Below are 17,819 nucleotides of genomic sequence, written 5' to 3'. Positions count from 1 at the left end.
TATATCTTTAGGAAATCTAATCTAACTAATATCTAATAAGTTAAAATAAGAGAACATGCGTTTGTTGAAAGTGTTATTCAAAGCCAACTCACGCGATCGTTACTCAGTTTGAAACATTACCTGGAAGTTTGGATATTTTATAAACACCAAACCAGCATGGATATTTCAATATTTATCCTTGGCTTTCTAGATTACTGGGATATAGCCATATTACAATAGCACGATATAAAAACCAAATATTTAATTGTAAAGGACCTTGATATTTAAAAAAAAACTATATCTTATTGCTTTATAACATGTATTATTTCAACTCTACATTTCAAAAAACTGTAAAAAACAAAAAATCATTTTAATTAATACAAAAGACGTTAATAATAAGTCGAACACATTATTCTAACAGAGCCTGTATTTTGGCAATCAGTTCAGGATTATTATTGTTATCGTCATCCAAACAGGTGATGGCAAGCTGCAACAATTTTTTGACGACTTCCTTCGAATCTAAGAATGAAAAAAAACATAATTTAAAGGATAATTACAATATCTATAAATATTACTTAAAGTCTTTTGGGGAAACCGTGTTTCGTTTTCGGTAATTTCTACATCTTCTGTCTGGGCCTGAAAAATCCATTAAAACATAAAACTCATAGAGATAAATAATCATACCTCTTCCGGTCCGTGATCAAAAACTGTGTGGTTAGCCCGTTTATCTATACCGGCAATGTCGATTTCGTTCACGATAGATTCTGTATTTAAAGGTTCTTCCTCAAGCGAACTCGATGTAAAGCTGTCCATTGGGAGTTGACACGTATCGTTATCATCGCGCACATGAGCAAAACTTAAACTGGAATTGTTTTAACGAGAATTAAGTTGTTTATTGGAAATAGTTGAAAAAATCCTCGACATTACCTCGGGAACTCAGTTCTGCTACCAGATGAATTGTTCCTATTGGGCAGGTTTCTGGAGATGTTCAACAGTTCATTCCAGTCTAAATTCCTTGGCCTGAAGCTTACGTCGGCGCAGTGTCCTATTATACACATATAAAATAGGATTGAAATGTGTGCTGGTGGGAAAGTAATTTAGTTTTTCTTCTTCAAAATTGTCAAAAATGTTCTTCAAAATTAATTTACCCATAAAAATTTCGAACACTAATATCCATATATCTAAGCGAACCGAACAAAGTGCATTACAAGCCTCATTTCACACCCACTGTACCCCATTATTATAATTTTGCAGAGACCAGAACAAATAGCAGTCGCACGGAGCAAGGTCCAAGTTATATGGTGGATATACCGATACACGAGACATGTTTGTAGTCAACGTTGTCGTGATGGAAGATAACGTAAAATATAATTTATTATTATATATTATGTTATATTGATATATTAAAAGTAAAAGTGCTGTTTTCGACACATCAAGCTAAACTCCACTTAAATTCTATAACAACACTGCATTCTACCGGCCTTGCAGATATTTGCTGATTTAGCTAGGGCTGAGTCGTGGGATATACTATGTGTAAGAATTCAACACAGAGAACACAATTTTCGATGGGCCTGAGTTGCACTATTCGCTTTTTGGAAGTTAAAATACAAAATATGACGAAAACTATGTGGAATTTCCATTTTCAAAGCACAATAACTTTTGACTCAGTAAATGAATTACATTAATTCTACCTTTACAGCTAAAATGTTCTGTAGACCTATATCTATGTTGTTCTATGTTACATAATTACCGAGAAATGGGGTTTTTCATACCGTTGGAACGAATACTACAATATGTCTCAATCGAATCTAATAAAAAGCAGGTTCTGTAAAGATAAAAAAAACCTCATGAGCCCACCTCCTAATTTCAGACCCCATTCCATTTGCCAAGTGTTATAAGACCAACAATTGAAGACTCTGTATCCTAATCCCCATTTTGAAAACAAACACCAAACGCAAATATATTTGCCACATCATCTTTGCAAACTCATTGAAATCAGAAAATTTAGAAATGTAGTACACAAGACCACAGCTAAAAACATAAATAAAATTAGTGTACTAAGTGGACATTGCCACTTAGTACCTACATCATGGACCGAACCAATAGATCATTCTGTCCCCATTTCCACTTGCAGATAACTCCCAAGTGAAGACGTTTCAACTTTACCACCTCAGTAGAATAGTATTCACATATATTAATTCCGTCCAGGCTAGATTTTAACGACTATAAACCACATATTTCAACACCACCTTAATAGTTTTTATATGCAACCATCATTGCTATCGGAACAATAAATAATTACAATTAATACTATGATAAGTCCTGTAAATATTATGATATGAGAAAATGAAAATGACATCTACACACAATCTTATATAATATATATACTTTCCTTTTGATCTCCTATTAAAATATGGACTCTCAACAGTATCTGGTTGTTTCTTTGGTTTTGTTTTCTTCTTAATTGATCGATTTTTAATAGTCGTAGTGGCCTTTGTCCGGTTTTTCGTTTGTTTCGACTTGGGACTACTTGGTACATTCGGAATGTTAGTTTTAGTCGTCATAAAAGTTTCATCGAGGTTTACTGTAAATGAAGTACATAAATTCAATAGTTTTTTTTAATAAAATATTAGTATTTACTTCTATCTAAATATGAAAGATCTGTCGGATCAAAAAGAGTTCTGTTCTTCCGTTTCTTGAATGTACTATCTTCGCATAACTCCATTACAGATTCAGTTATTTCATCTTGTTTTTTTCCTTTAACACAAAAAATACTAAACTAGGGATTGTTTTAATAATATTTGATCCATATACCTGTGGTAATGTTTCTTTTGTTATTTTTAATCTTTGTGAAGGTATCACAACTTTCAACATTCAAATTTGCAGTATTCTCTTCTGCCATGTTTGCCTCCAATAAAATTAAAGAATCATTGTTATCTGTATCTTCTCCTACCGATGTAAAGTTTCTATTTGACTGTTCATTTTGAAACTCGGATGTTTTCTCTCTTTCCGAATTCTCTTGAATATTTTGCTCAGCAACGATGTCTATAGATTAAAAAAGGATTAGCTATTATTTATTTATAAGTAGCTGACCCGGCAAACTGCCTCAATCGTTAAATAAAAGACCTAATAATCCGTAATTAATAAAAAATGCTCGGTATTTCGATTCGATTAATTACACATGACGTTTCATACTTAAAAAACAGAGTTTCCCTGAAATACTGGCTATTTATATATCAATTTAAAGTTTTCTGATAAACTATAATTTTTGTTTTGTTTTGTGATGCGTAAATAAACAAAGATGTCCATGCGCGAAACAGGGAAACTCTTGATTCCGCAAATTTCCAACGACTGGCCTTGAGATTTAATTATGGTCACTGTAAAGGCCAGACATACTGGAAACTGTAAACGTTTAAAATCGAATGGTAAATCCGTTGGAATCATCAGTATACGCGGGATCAAGACATCCCCTCCTTTGTATTTTCCCTTTATGATTGTTGCCTCAATGACGTTATTCATAATCTTTTTCACAGCCAGTCTTGTTCCATTGCACAGTCGAGGTTGATTAATGTTACGCATCATGATGGCAACTGATCCTACTTTTGACTGCAAATTGCTTCGCAAACTCATTTGCAGTTTCATCTTGTTGCAAACAAAAATACTCGCATGTTAGTTGTTAATTGAGTTGTCTTTACGTACCGCCACAAATTCGATGATTTTAGGCATGCGTTTAGTTCATCAGCAGCAGTTGATTGGGGAATAACTGGAAGAGACTAGTATACGAAAATCACCTGACAACAGAATCATGACCCCACCAAAAATATTTTGGTTATCACGAGGATCTTTCAACGTTCTGTCCAGTGCCTATAATGACCCTTTAAGGGCCATTGTGCCTTCATCCCAAACAATCAATTTGCATACCCGTAGGATCTTGGTCATTGTGCTATTTTTGGCGATGTTGCAAATTGGTGTTTCATATTTTCATATTTATTCACCTTTTAAATCTTCCCTGGTCCAGCCGTTCTCGAGTTTTAGCGAGACTAACGAACAACGATTCATTTATATATATATAAATTATTTAGTAGTTCAGAGTAGTTAAAGTTCTATTCATTTATCAAGTGTAAAATGAAGAAATCTTTTGTCTCTCTTTGGTAACCATAATTCTGACATAATAGAACTTCCGACAATGAATCTCTCTAAATTTTTGTCAATCAATTCTGGGTGTTTTTTTAAATCGTCTATTTCAAACGTATTAATTGTTGACAGTAGAGAATCGAATTAAGAGTTTAGTCAGGTCTGAGCAGCTCATGATGAAAAGTCCTTTTCAATCACACCAAAACACCCAGCATCATCTTCCTTGGCGATAATGCGGACTTAACTTATGCTTGTAAAACTTCTTGGAGACATTGAATGGCTAATCTTTTCATTACCACTAATCATTTTTCAAATTCATATGGAACCCAAGTAATGAGTTTTTATTGATGGATCTATAATACCGAATCATATTGTTTCGAAATTGTTTTATAATCGATGTTTAGTTCGGTAGTGATGTCGCGAAATGAAATATCGGTCTACATCGATATGTTTAAGAATCTCATTATCTGTTTCAACGATTGGCCGACCAGTACAACGTTATATAAAAATGTAAAAATAAATTAGTTTAAAATAAAAACTACAGTCCAAAAACACTAACAGAAAAAAACGCATCCTAGAAAATAGATTGTCAAGAACATTCAAATATATTTCTTTTTGTAACAAACTGGTAAATGGAAAAAACAGTTCCATTTTCTGGAATTAATAATAATAATTTCTCATGCATTTCGAACAATTATAATAGCTACAATGCAATTTTTCAACATCAACTTACCATTATCTAGGGGTTCACACTGATTTGAGGATTGATCAGAGCCAGACAAAATTCGCTTCTCCCGTTCTGTAGGTTGTTTCTTCCTTTGCGAGTCATTTCTCTTCTCCTCGCCCAGTCTAACATCTTTAATAACAAATGTTAAGTTTTAATGTAATTTTTCGAGTTCAACTTACCATCTTTCAGAAGTTTAAGCACATTCCAAGATGGATGAGCATTAGGCGATTTTATTTTTTTCTTATCTATAGGTTGTTTTTTCCTCTTTGAATCAATTATCTTCACCTTCCCATCCAGGCCAACATCTTCAACAACACATGTTAGAAACTTAGTGTAATTATCTCGATAATCAATATAGTTATTCAAGGTCAACCTACCACTCCCCAGTTTTCTTTTTTTCCTATCTGTAGTTTGTTTCTTCCGTTTTGAGTCATGTTTCTTCTCATTTTCATCTGGTCTAACATCTTTACTATCTAATATTAGGGACTTAATGTAATGTTCAAAATAATTATTCAAGATCAACTTACCATTTTCTAGAAGTTCAAACACATTTGAGGACTCAACAGACCCGGGCGATTTTGTTCGTCTCCGTTCTGTATGTTGTTTTTCCCTTTGTGAATCATCTCGTTTCTTCATGTCACCTGGCATAACACCTTTAATAACAAATGTTAGAAATACTAAGCTTCAACAAATTTTTTCAAGATCAACTTGCCATCTTCCACGGGTTTAAGCACATTCAATGATTGATCAGAACCGGGCAATTTTCTTTTTTTCTGTTTGTTTTGTTGCTTTCTTCCTTTCGATGCATTTTTCTTCTCCTCCAGTCCAACAACTTTAATATCACGTGTTAAAAATGTAATAGAAAGAATAATTCAAAGAATAGTAATTACCACAATCTCCTGTTGAATCAGTACCAACTATTAAAGTTTTGTCCGAGTCAGTCAGATTAAAATCTGTCTGAGTGTTACCCGCAGAAACAGTACTATCTTCGCTATGGATTACATTATTTCTATCTGGAAAATATTTTTGCGTTTCGTTTCTTATGAGCACAGAATCTGCAGCTATATTGCTAATATTTATGCTACACAATGTTGATCTAAAAATAATGATATTAGAAATGCTTATAATCGAACAAATAAAATACACATACTCTTTTGGGCGTGTCTCTTTCCTTGGAGTTGATGCATATTTTCGTGCTGCACCTACAGTATATTTAATATAAACATGTAACATATGAAAAATATATTTGGGCATTGAATAAGTTATCAACGTTTTTCAACTACTAACATTATCAAGATTGTTTTAAGGAAACTATTATTCTATAGTTAGATAACCAGGTTCCACGACAAACAGATTTTGATTTTGATCGAGCGGTATATAACGATGATTCAATACAATTATAATTGATGATTCTGGTTAAAATAACAAGCATTACCATATGCTATTAAAGAGAAGGTAATAAAAATTGAATTTATCTGTACATCTTTTATTAAGTTTAAATTTGTTAGTCCCGATGACAAAATAACAATAAAATTATCATATATCAGATGACCTTGGGTACTAAAACAATTAAATTGTTGTCAGATTGTAGTGGGGATCGAATTGGTGTTGTGTAAGAAATGGACACAAATATAGACCAACTAGCGACCCGCCCCGGCTTCGCACGGGTGCAATGCTGATACTAAATTAAATACACTACAGAAAAAATATGAACGTTGTATATAAAAACATAGCGGCCCGCTCCGACTTTGCACGGGCATAAAATATATATGCCTATGTCACTCAATGAAAACATGATTAAAATCGATCCAGTATTTTTGGTTCATTCATTACTGCCCTTGGCCTGCACGCATTAAATTTGGAGTAAAACAATTCCTCTTCCCCTATACTTACTATGAAGATTTCCTGCTATCTTTGGAATATCTAAATTCATACAATTTTTATTACATTACACATTTTTAAACGCAAATTTTAAATTTGTAATATCTCCGAAAATATTTGTTTAATTTACATGCTGTAAGGAACCATATTGATCTATATTAATTGCACACTGTATTTAAGGTACTTAATTCGATAAGGATTAATGCCGTATTGCTTAAAATAGCTTCGTAAATAAGCCATTTTCTCACGTAAAAAGTAAACAATAAAAATGGTTAATGTGGGTTATCCCTAAAAGATAAACATATACCATCGCGGACTTTTTTGTAGACCTTTTTATGGTGTACAATACTGTAGTACATTAATTTGATCTAACTCGTAGGGTTAGGCAGCGTTTTTGCTAATTGCTAAATAAGCCTAAAAAATAGGTTAATTTACGACATCACGTTAGAAACCTCTAAAATTAGCAATGTTGCCTTAGTATATTATGCATGTATTATACATATAAACCTTCCTCTTGAATCACTCTATCTATTGAAAAAAACCGCATCAAAATCCGTTGCGTAGTTTTAAAGATTTAAGCGCACATAGGGATATAGGGACAGAAAAGGCGACTTTGTTTTATACTATGTAGTGATTAGTCATTTATAAAAAAATAATCGATGGGTTTTAGATGCAAAATTCAATCCAGGCGACTGAACTAGTGGATGTTTTTTTTAATTATTTTTTATAGATTGTAGAATGCGAATTAAAATGTTAAACAATATTCAATTATTTAAATTCCGCCAGAAAAAGGTAATAAACGTATTTAAAATCTGCCAGCAATATGCCAAAAAGAAAACGACGCCACTCCTGATTTAAAACTACATCAAGAACTTATCCATGATCTTAATATCCTTACCAGAATTTATTAACTGGCGGTTTGATTCTTGATTTGATTGAACACTATTTGTATTAAGTGGATTATAACAAACGCTTGCAATATCAGATTCCAAGGAAATATTTACAGCAACATGTTCAATATTATTTCTTGAAGGATCATTGTTACTGGTTTGAAGTCTTTTTTCCAAACTTTTTTCAAAAATCAAATCAAAACAATGTTATATATGATACATATCATAAACAATATACAATACCATTCATCAGTAGGTTCCACTAAAGGATTTTTAGTTGCATTACCCTTGACAGCGCTCTCACTATTTATCACATTTAATCCGTGGCTTTCCTATAAAGCAAAATACAGATGGTATTTACTAAATTAAGGTACAATATACAGCACCATACCGTTTCATTACAATCGCCTGAAGACTTGGGTTTCTGAAGGGTTTTGCTTCTCCGCTTGACATTCTTAAAACACTTTTCAATTTTCTGATTTGCTAACAATTTCGATTTTCTTGGTGTTTTGAAGTTTCTTTTTGAGAAATAATGTTAACTCAGATGTTATGTATTGAATTTAAACTTACTCTTGTTCAATAAATTCCAAAAGACTAAAACTCTGGCCATGTTCTGACCTTAATTTCTTTTCTGGGGTAACAGTGACACTATGACTTGTTAACAAATTCGAATTCCCTGGTTGTTCTAAGTCCCTTTTTAAGAAATAATGTTAACTCAGATGTTGCATATTACCATAAATCTAAACTTACTCCTGTTCTTGTACAAATTCCAATAGACTAGAACTCTGGCCACTGTCTGAGCTTACTTTCTTTTCTGGGGTAACAGTAACATTATTATTTGTTAATAATTTTAATTCCCCTTGTTCTAAGTCCCTTTTAAGAAATAATGTTAACTCAGATGATGTACATTACCATAAATCAAAACTTACTCCTGTTCATCAACAAATTCCAATAGACTAGAACTCTGGCAACTTTCTGAACTTACTTTATTTTCAGGGGTAACAGTGACACTATGATTTGTTAATAAATTCAACTTCCCTTGTTGTTTTAAATCCCTTTTAAGAAATAATTATAACTCAAATGTTGCTTATTACAAATAAACTTACTCCTGTTCTAGAAATTCCAACAGACTCGAGCTTTGGCCACTTTCTGAGCTTATTTTCTTTTCTGGGGTAACACTGCCATTATCCACGATATGCACATCCACTTGAACCCTAAATACAAAAATTAACAATAACACGCTTAATGATACAAAACTGCACAACCCACGTATTTAATTGATTAGTTTCAATATTATTTGGTACTGTTTCAAGGGCTGTAGTAGCTTCTGAATCATCTGAAGAGGAAACTCCTTGAACAACTTCCTTATTATATTCTGTAGGTGTTAGGTTATTTTGATTTGATATTTTCTTATTTTCACTGGAGATTATTGAATTTAATAAAATGGGACATATATGACAAGAATCATACTTAGGATGAGTGTCTTTTAAGGCATCTTGGGGGCTATGAAAAGATTGTGGTGGTAGAAGTGTATCTTGAGGTTGAGGTAATGTTGGTCCTTTATTAATAGGAATATCTTTAAGATGGCAAATAGAACTCCTAGAGTGAAAAATATCAAAATATACATAAACCAGGAAATACCACTTATAAAAAGCAATCATACTTAGAATTATTTTGATACTTGTCTGGTAATGTATCTTCAAATACATGAGGGGAGCCACAAAGAACTTGAGGTGGTAAAACTGAGTCATCAGCTTGTGGTAATACAACATTGGGTTCTTTATTATTATGAAGAATATCTTTATTGTTATTAACAAAATCTTTAAAAGGGCAAATAGAACTCCTAGAGTAAAAAAATATTAAAGTATATTTAAACCGGTGGATATAAAGCAGTCATACTTAAGATTATTTTGGTAAGTTTCTGGTAAGGCATCTTCAAATGTACCTGGGGAGCTATAAAGAACTTGAGGTGCTAGAACTGTATCCTGAGGTTGTGGTAATGCAATATTAGGTTCTTTATTATTATGAAGAACATCTTTAAAAGGGCAAATAGAGCTCCTAGGGTATAAAAATATTGAATTATATATCAACCTGGAAATATCAGGTAATATAAAGCAATCATACTTAAGATTATTTTGATAAGTTTCTGGTAAGGCATCTTCAAATGTACCTGGGGAGCTAGAAAGAACTTGAGGTGCTAGAACTGTATCCTGAGGTTGTGGTAATGCAACATTAGGTTCTTTATTATTATGAAGAATATCTTTAAAAGGGCAAATAGAGCTCCTAGGGTATAAAAATATTGAATTATATATCAACCTGGAAATATCAGGTAATATAAAGCAATCATACTTAAGATTATTTTGATAAGTTTCTGGCGAGGCATCTTCAAATGTACCTGGGGAGCTAGAAAGAACTTGAGGTGCTAGAACTGTATCCTGAGGTTGTGGTAATGCAATATTAGGTTCTTTATTATTATGAAGAATATCTTTAAAAGGGCAAATAGAGCTCCTAGGGTATAAAAATATTGAATTATATATCAACCTGGAAATATCAGGTAATATAAAGCAATCATACTTAAGATTATTTTGATAAGTTTCTGGCGAGGCATCTTCAAATGTACCTGGGGAGCTATAAAGATCTCGAGGTGCTGGAACTGTATTCTGAGGTTGTGGTAATGCAACATTAGGTTCTTTAATATTATGAAGAATATCTTTAAAAGGGCAAATAGATCTCCTAGGGTATAAAAATATTGAATTATATATCAACCTGGAAATATCAGGTAATATAAAGCAATCATACTTAGGATTATTTTGATAAGTTTCCGATACGGCATCTTCAAATGCACCTAAGGAGCTATAAGCAACTCGAGGTGCTGGAACTGTACCTTGAGGTTGTGGTAATTCAACATTGGGTTCTTTATTGTTATGAAGAATATCTTTAAAAGGGCAAATAGAGCTCCTAGAGTATAAATATATCGAAATATATGTCAACCTGGAAATACCATGTAATATAAAGCAATCATACTTATTATTATTCTGATAAGGTTCTGATAGAGCATCTTCAAATAGATCTGGGGAGCTATAAAGAGCTTGTGGTGATAAGCCCATATCTTGAGGTTGAGGTAATGCAATATTTGGTTCTTTATTATTAGGAACGACATCTTTAAAAGGGCAAATAGAGCTCCTGAAGTGTAAAATATTGAAATATATTTAAACCAGAGGACATAGCATAATATAAAGTAACCATACTTATGATAATTTTCATCAGTTTCTGTCAACGCGTCCTCAAATACATCTGTGGAGCTATGGTGAGCTTGTGACAAAAGTGTATTTTGAGACTGAGGTAACACAACATTTAATACATTAGTTTCATGAACATTTTCAAAAGGGCATATAGAGTATCTAGAACGAGGAAATGTTGAAATGTACGTAAACTGATAAACATAATGAATCATACTTAACGGGATTATTTTGATGGGACTCTATTAAGGGATCTTCGAATAAATCGGAGGAGTGGAGAGGAACTGTATCTTGAGGTTGAAGTAAATCAGCATTTGATTCGTTAATGTTATGAATTTCTTTAAAGGACCATACAGAGCGCCTAGAGGTTATGAAATCAAGAAATGAAGATAGTAAAAATATTATAAAAAGGACAAAAATAAGAACATATAAGACAAAGAAAAAAAAACAGGATAATACAAAGGAATATTAAAAACCAAGTCAACAAAAACGGCCGTGAGTGAGTGGAAATAGATATAAGAAAAATAAATTATAGAGAGAGAAGAGGTTGGGGCATGTAATGAGAAGCAACCAGAGAAAAATTGTAATAACAGAGTAGATACCAGCAGGAAAAAAGAACGTGATTAAGAAATAAGAAAGAAAGTTAAAGAGAGTGGAGAAAGCTTCTTTTGATCATTCATTTATTAAGAATACAAGCTACCAGAGAGTTTTTTTTAATTCGAGTTGAAGTATTTTGAATTTTGATGTTGAAAACTTTCAGGAAATTTACGGATTCTATGTCCAAGGAACGATGTATCTTTTGAGACTGTTTACGAATCAGCACATTTTTCAGAGACGTCACGACTCATATGTCGGAACAAGTAGTAATTAGAAGGAGTAGGGTCTGGAGAATACGGCGGGTGGGTAACATTCCACATTTTAATGTTTGCAACCATGTATTCCCTGATTTTGCAATAATATTGCTGCAATATTGCTTTGCTCGTATCCTGGAAATTTCTCGCGAAGTACTCGACTCAAACGCATTAATTGTGGTCGATAGCAATCCCCATCGATGCATTCATCGAGTAATGGCTTCAAACCCTTATCTCCAATTTTTATTTAGCTGCCCAGAACACTCTTTGTCTTCGGTATCCAAATTATCTCTTTTAAAACGTCGAAACCAGTATTTAGATCTTGAAATCAATGGAATATGGTTTCCGTAGGCTTCACGAAGTATTTGATGACTTTCAGCAGCCTTTTTCTTTACGTTGATGTAAAAAGTAAAATTTTTTACATTCAGAAATGCGATCTAGTATGTATAAATCCAGACATTTACAGCGCACAGAAAAAAGTGATTTCTTTACACTTCGATGAAGTATCATAACGAAAAGTGAAGGCTATCAAAGAGGCTTCAACATACTAGCAGTTGCTGGTTAAAGCTTGGCGCTGTTGAACAAATGTACCCGGTTCGATTTAATACACAGTAACAAGATTTGTTATAAATCTTTTAAAATTATAGGCCTGATAGATTTTAATAGTCCGAAGTGCAGAATAATTCAAACATTTTGAATGAAATTCAACTAAACTAAAAGAAAATTATGCTTACCTACTACAATTAGTCGAGAATGGTTTCGATTTATTACATGCTGTAAGAAAAAAAAATTCTAATACTTAAATTAAAAACAACACATTGCTATTAATTACTTAGTTCGTCTAGTACATTTGAACAGAGTTTCGATGTGGTTAACTGTACTCTCCTGACAATTCCATCCGTTTCTTCAAATTCCAACGAGCAAACATCTTTAGCAGTTTGGAATTCCTCAGAACACTCTACAAACTTGAAACTGGACGAGACAGACCTATCTTGAATGACGTCTTACATATAAAACAGTACAACGTTAGCAAAATTCTTTCAATACTCGTTATTATTGGCAACATAAGTTTTTTGAAGAAACTCAGAACGTTGATGTTTGTTAAAAAATGAATTATAAAAGATTTACCTTTAGTTGTGGTCGGTTCATCGTTGTCGGAAAGGATATCTGATCGATTATCTGGTATGGAACGTGTGGTACTTGATTCTGAGATAAGTTCTGTAATACTCTAAAAAATACGAAACGAAATGTTAAATATATGATATGAATACGATTTCACATAGAAGTAAAAAAATCTTTAAATACTAAACCCACAAATAAATTCTTATCATGTTTTTTGACTTCTGTAATAATCTGTACCCACGTCTTGTTCTGTTCCATTGCGACAGTGTATCTTCCTCTAGCAACGTGCTCGAATTAACGATATCAAATTAGAAATGAAATTCGTTTAACATGCACAGTTGAGGGATTATATATAAGAATTTTTTTTAATTTAAAAACAAAAAAATGTTTCTTCTTTTGTATAGTTTCTTGTAATATTTGTGACATGGAAAATTAATTGACTTGAGACAATATAAAATATCGCATTGTATCGAATGTCCGGCGAAGCTAGACCAAGATAAGAAAGCCACCAAGCAAACAAAAAACATATGGTAAAATGGATCGCCTCGTTGTCAAGTGTTCGAGGCTAGACGAAGCGCGTCAGAAGTTAGATCTGGTAGAGTACCCCTTATTGTGGCTACAACGATAGACTTCAAGAAGGCGCAAGATCGGGGAATTTTCGAATATTTCTTGGAGTCCGTAACGCACGTGTTATATCGGCTTGAGAAGTTCCTAGCTGGAAATCTTTCCGTCATCGAAATTTTGAACGAATCGAGATGCAGAAAAGAGATTCTTGAACCAACCTTCTCAGTCACCACCAAAAACCCGATAGAGGAGCTTCAGCGGTAAAACACGATGCATTGAAAATAACAGAAGCAGGATTGAAAATTATAGCGAGAGTAATAGAATAAAAAGAATGAATGAGTTACAGAACCAAGACCAGAAACAGTAAAATGTCAAAGAGTACATAACTAGTGATAATAACAGAATCAGACAGAATTAAGAAAAGAACAGTCAGAACAAAATTATCATAAGTTGCCAAAGAATTAAATAACTAAGAACGGAAGAGAGTCAAAGAACATGAATCAAGAAACAATCAAGAGTCAATATTTAATCAGAATTTTTCACATTGGTTAGCGCATATATTATATTTTTGTAATGTGGATTACTTACGGTTGATATGGGGCTGGTTACAAGATCACTTCTTGATTTGGAAATTTTTACATTCATTTGAGATTCGGCTACATGCGCCTCCTGAAAATAAGAGCTCTGTATGATCCAATGCAAGCAATCGTCTATAATTAATCGTTATTAATATTGATTTAGGGAAAAGATTCTAGAAGCTTCTGCGAAATCGGTGATCAGCTACCCGAAGAATAATAAAGCAATCGAAGCAGGATCGATATCAATGCTCGAATTTAAATAGGCGCTTGCAAAATAGAAGACTCATAAATTAATGGAAACTTAAACTCGATAGACTTATCGAAATTATAACAAGAGAATACGAAGAAGCCCAAAGAACAAAAATTAAGAAATGTTTAGCTTTGTTTTCTACAAAGTAGCCATCTCTGTAGAACTCTTTCCATGAAACTAAACAGAAAAATGGGGGAATATAGTCCATAATAATGGATTATAAATGGTTTAAATGAATTCATTTTCAGGGTATAAGAAAACCAACTGAATTTAAAACAAAAAAAGATCGAGAATAATTTCCCAGAATGAACAATCTATGTTACTCACGATTGACACAGGACTAGTTATATAGTCAGTTGGTTTGGAAAATTTTAAACTGGATTGAGATTCAGGAATATGCACCTCCTGAAAATAAGTACATATGGTACAAGAGCATTTGTAAAATAATTTACTAATAAATATCGAGTACATACGGTACTGGAGTTTAAATCAGCATCATTATTGGAAACTTTTTTATTTGAACTGGTTGATTTTCCTGTTGACTTATGATTTACCTAAATTGGAAAGAAACATAAATATAATACACAATGAAGGTATAGACAAGTTATTTACAGTGGATACTCGATACTGCTTGATTCTAAGAGGCTTGTAAACTTCTTCTACAACAGAAAGCATCAATTGATTAAGTACTCAATAAAAATAAAGAATGAAGATGAACTCACTTAAGGAACGGGATATTTTTGGTGAAACATGCTGGAAAAAAATAACAATAATCATTAAGCATATACTAGAAAAAATTAACATTACTACCGAGAACACATCTTTAAATAACCGTGGAAGAATGGTTCTAATTAAATTGGATATTTCTTTTTCTTGATTCTGAATAACAATTTTTATGTTTTTAGGCATACTGTCCCATATATTTTGATCCACATTAGTAATGCAAGCTTTCGATAATTTTAGACGCAGTATTGCCTCTTTTTTACCCAATTGCCTTAAAAAATAAACCTAATTGCATACTATATAGAAAATGGCAATAAAAATTACCTGTTGATATGTATGTTCTTCACATTCTTAGACACAATGTACACACGATTAACAGTGTCATTTGCGGAGTTGCAGTAAAAAGCCACTGTTTTGTCTTCAATATTGAAATCCACCCATAATGTATCAAATCCCTGAAATTTTAAGTCAATAAAATCAAATTCTTATTCTTCAATTATACTTACCTTTGGAGGCAAACAGTAATAGTCTCCTACAAGTATAGTTTGGCAGGCTAATGACAATATTTTCGGATTTCTCATATTAAACTTGTTTAACCACAATCTAACTTTTTCATCATACAACTTAGGGCAATTAACTATAAAAAAATTGTATTAATACATACAGTGAAACCACAAAAAAATCTATTCGATAAAATCATAGTAACGATCAAACTTATTACTACCTTCCTTTAAACTGGCATCAAGCTCCGCGTCATTTGGAAATAATGGATAAGATAAATCAGACTGCATAATAAAAGATCCAAATATATGGAAAATAGTTTCAATAACATGAGATTGAATAACATAATCACCAAAAAGTATTAATGTATCGATTAACTGGTAACTAAAAATACCATAAAACAAAATATATAATATAACAGAAAAGCAACATAAACTTACACATAATGAATTAAACTTTCTCCGGTCTCCTTACGTACTTCAAGCCTGACAGTAGATGCAATTTCATTAAACAAAGCTAACAGACCTTCAACAGCGACAAAATTAAACTTGTAGTACAAAAACATATTGAAAACTTTGTCTGTACAATTAATGATAAACTTATTTCTAAAACTAGCAGTTGCAAGTACTTCAAGTAAAGCTCCTAAATATATATTAATAAACGATTTGAGTTGCCTGAACTCAAACGCTGATGTATTCGATACAAAAGTTAAAATAATTTCAATATACATCAGAATATCGCTAATAATACAATTTTCTTGCTCATCCTCCCAAACAGTAACTTTCTCCAAATTTTTTAACTTGGAATACAATTGATTGACTTCGTTCAGACTCAGTTGCTTTTGGGTATTCAACTAAAAATTTTTAAAAAAACATTAACACAATTGTTTGTAAAGAACAAATATGGAATACCTGTTCATAATAACTTTGTACCATCTCACTGAACTTGTTTAAAATATCGGCCGCAGCCGAGTCATTTAATGCCATATTTTGATTTAAGTTATTCAAAAAGTAGCGAACTAAACTGACACAAACTGCAAAATATGTCAACAGACTTTTCGATTATTTCGACTGACGAATGATAGAGATGTAATAATGCTTAGGTGAATTTATACATGGTATATATAGATGACGCTACGGGTTGGGAACATATTATTGGACTAATAGTTCTGTGATATGTGTACGTTGATTTTTCACAATTAAATTGCATATACAGCAGATTTAATATCTTGTATAAATATCAATGAGATGTTTCATAAAGATACTGCGTTCGCGTATTTAATTCTTTATTGCAGTGTGACTCAAGAAATATGTCTTCAGTCACGATATATTATTATTATTCATATGTTACTTTGAGCATTATTTTATGTCCTTGGGCCATAAAGGCGGCTTGGGCCGTCGCGTCTATAGAAATGGACTTTTATGAAGTCCTAACATCCCTAGGATGCGATCACATCTGAAAAATACAACCCCCGAAGAAAGATCAACACTGTTGCCAGTCATAGTAATTATTTCTGTTAATAAGTATCCGCAACGGTGACAAATCATATAATTAAAAGGTAGCGGCAATCTCGCCCAGTTCCTTTACATTATCGTTCAAACCTTTAAAAAACACTTGACGGACCCAAAAATTAAAAGGTCTAAAATATCGAACTACGAGATGGAATTCTAGGACCATAGACATTCGGAACGATTTTTGATTTGCTTGAATACTACGTGTCTGTATTGTAGGAAAAAATATCGATAAAATATAAATAAATAAAACTCGGTTTTATAATATTTAATTCTTTATTGAAATGTGACTCAAAAAGTATGTATTCAGTTACGATATATTATTATTATTCATGATATATTACTTTTAACATTATTTCATGTCTTTGAATAATAGCCAGAAAAAATGTGCCACATTTATTCTTTATTTTTGTTATAAGATATTATTTTTCCTTATAAACTATAATTAAGTTTTTGTGACAACAATAACTGCAAAAAATGAAAAGCTTAAACAATAAAATGGTCGGAAAATTTCTATAATACTATAATCTTATATATTTTGTAGGTTTTTTTGTTATCAAAGGATGTTTTGGGATGAATAATGCGCAACTTTGTGACATGGTGGTTCTTTAGAAAAGGAGTTCTTTAACAATTTCGTGGTGAGTCAGTCTACACTGGTTCTTTCCTACATGTTTTTTCGTAGCTTTAACAAAACTTTTCGTGAGACCTAGTTTTATATAAAATGGTTACAGAGTTTCTTTACGCAAGAAAGCTTTAGATTTTTTTTTACACATGTCCTGTAATATTTATGGCTAATGTATGGTAAAAGTTGGTACTCACATGTTCTGGTACAGTTACTATGATTTTGAATGAAATACGAGGGTTAGTGA

The 17,819-nt window shown here is 32.3% G+C and overlaps 2 protein-coding genes across 7 annotated transcripts; both read right to left on the bottom strand.

The window, feature by feature from the left end:
• Window positions 1–281: 281 nt before the first annotated feature.
• Window positions 282–16,529, bottom strand: LOC143190916 (uncharacterized). Of its 5 annotated transcripts, none has more exons than XM_076395522.1 (35): window positions 16,351–16,529; window positions 15,880–16,292; window positions 15,663–15,823; window positions 15,445–15,575; window positions 15,263–15,393; window positions 15,026–15,209; window positions 14,938–14,968; window positions 14,828–14,874; window positions 14,689–14,769; window positions 14,543–14,620; window positions 13,976–14,056; window positions 12,830–12,929; window positions 12,534–12,704; window positions 12,436–12,493; window positions 8,718–8,825; window positions 8,541–8,666; window positions 8,362–8,484; window positions 8,182–8,304; window positions 8,003–8,129; window positions 7,855–7,943; window positions 7,620–7,789; window positions 5,991–6,042; window positions 5,731–5,936; window positions 5,553–5,672; window positions 5,368–5,493; window positions 5,218–5,313; window positions 5,020–5,145; window positions 4,847–4,969; window positions 2,794–3,024; window positions 2,620–2,736; window positions 2,374–2,563; window positions 907–1,026; window positions 664–841; window positions 555–615; window positions 282–498 (listed from the first exon to the last, which is right to left on the bottom strand). In XM_076395522.1, the coding sequence occupies exons 1-35, from the start codon at window positions 16,423–16,425 to the stop codon at window positions 389–391; spliced, it is 4,464 nt and encodes a 1,487-aa protein (XP_076251637.1). In that variant the 5' UTR covers window positions 16,426–16,529; the 3' UTR covers window positions 282–388. The 5 variants fall into 5 exon arrangements, with proteins under 5 accessions (XP_076251637.1, XP_076251638.1, XP_076251640.1 ...); XM_076395523.1 differs by having other exon boundaries at window positions 664–835; XM_076395525.1 differs by having other exon boundaries at window positions 12,436–12,475; window positions 16,351–16,528.
• On the bottom strand, window positions 9,130–10,824 carry LOC143190917 (uncharacterized). Of its 2 annotated transcripts, XM_076395529.1 has the most exons (3): window positions 9,736–10,824; window positions 9,511–9,669; window positions 9,130–9,454 (listed from the first exon to the last, which is right to left on the bottom strand). In XM_076395529.1, exons 1-3 carry the CDS (start codon window positions 10,716–10,718, stop codon window positions 9,256–9,258), a joined length of 1,341 nt encoding a protein of 446 aa, XP_076251644.1. In that variant the 5' UTR covers window positions 10,719–10,824; the 3' UTR covers window positions 9,130–9,255. The 2 variants fall into 2 exon arrangements, with proteins under 2 accessions (XP_076251644.1, XP_076251643.1); XM_076395528.1 differs by having other exon boundaries at window positions 9,511–10,824.
• Window positions 16,530–17,819: the final 1,290 nt, after the last annotated feature.

This window comes from Rhynchophorus ferrugineus, unplaced genomic scaffold (assembly GCF_030347505.1).
Source record: "Rhynchophorus ferrugineus isolate W39M unplaced genomic scaffold, kcgeb_rfMv2 rfM2, whole genome shotgun sequence".
Classification (NCBI taxonomy): Eukaryota; Metazoa; Arthropoda; class Insecta; order Coleoptera; family Curculionidae; genus Rhynchophorus; species Rhynchophorus ferrugineus.
This window is presented reverse-complemented; position numbering and strand designations above follow the sequence as displayed.

Excerpts from the sequence above, each read along its gene's own strand:
- LOC143190916 (XM_076395522.1), bottom strand. The coding sequence starts at position 16,425 with ATGGCATTAAATGACTCGGCTGCGGCCGATATTTTAAACAAGTTCAGT. Across the intron at positions 15,824-15,879 it reads GAAAGTTTAATTCATTATGT|TTACCAGTTAATCGATACAT; the intron begins GTAAGTTTATGT and ends TGGTATTTTTAG. Across the intron at positions 1,027-2,373 it reads TATTTTAATAGGAGATCAAA|AGGACACTGCGCCGACGTAA; the intron begins AGGAAAGTATAT and ends TATGTGTATAAT.
- LOC143190917 (XM_076395528.1), bottom strand. The coding sequence starts at position 10,718 with ATGGGCTTATCACCACAAGCTCTTTATAGCTCCCCAGATCTATTTGAA. Across the intron at positions 9,455-9,510 it reads ACTTACCAAAATAATCTTAA|GAGTTCTATTTGCCCTTTTA; the intron begins GTATGACTGCTT and ends TTTTTACTCTAG.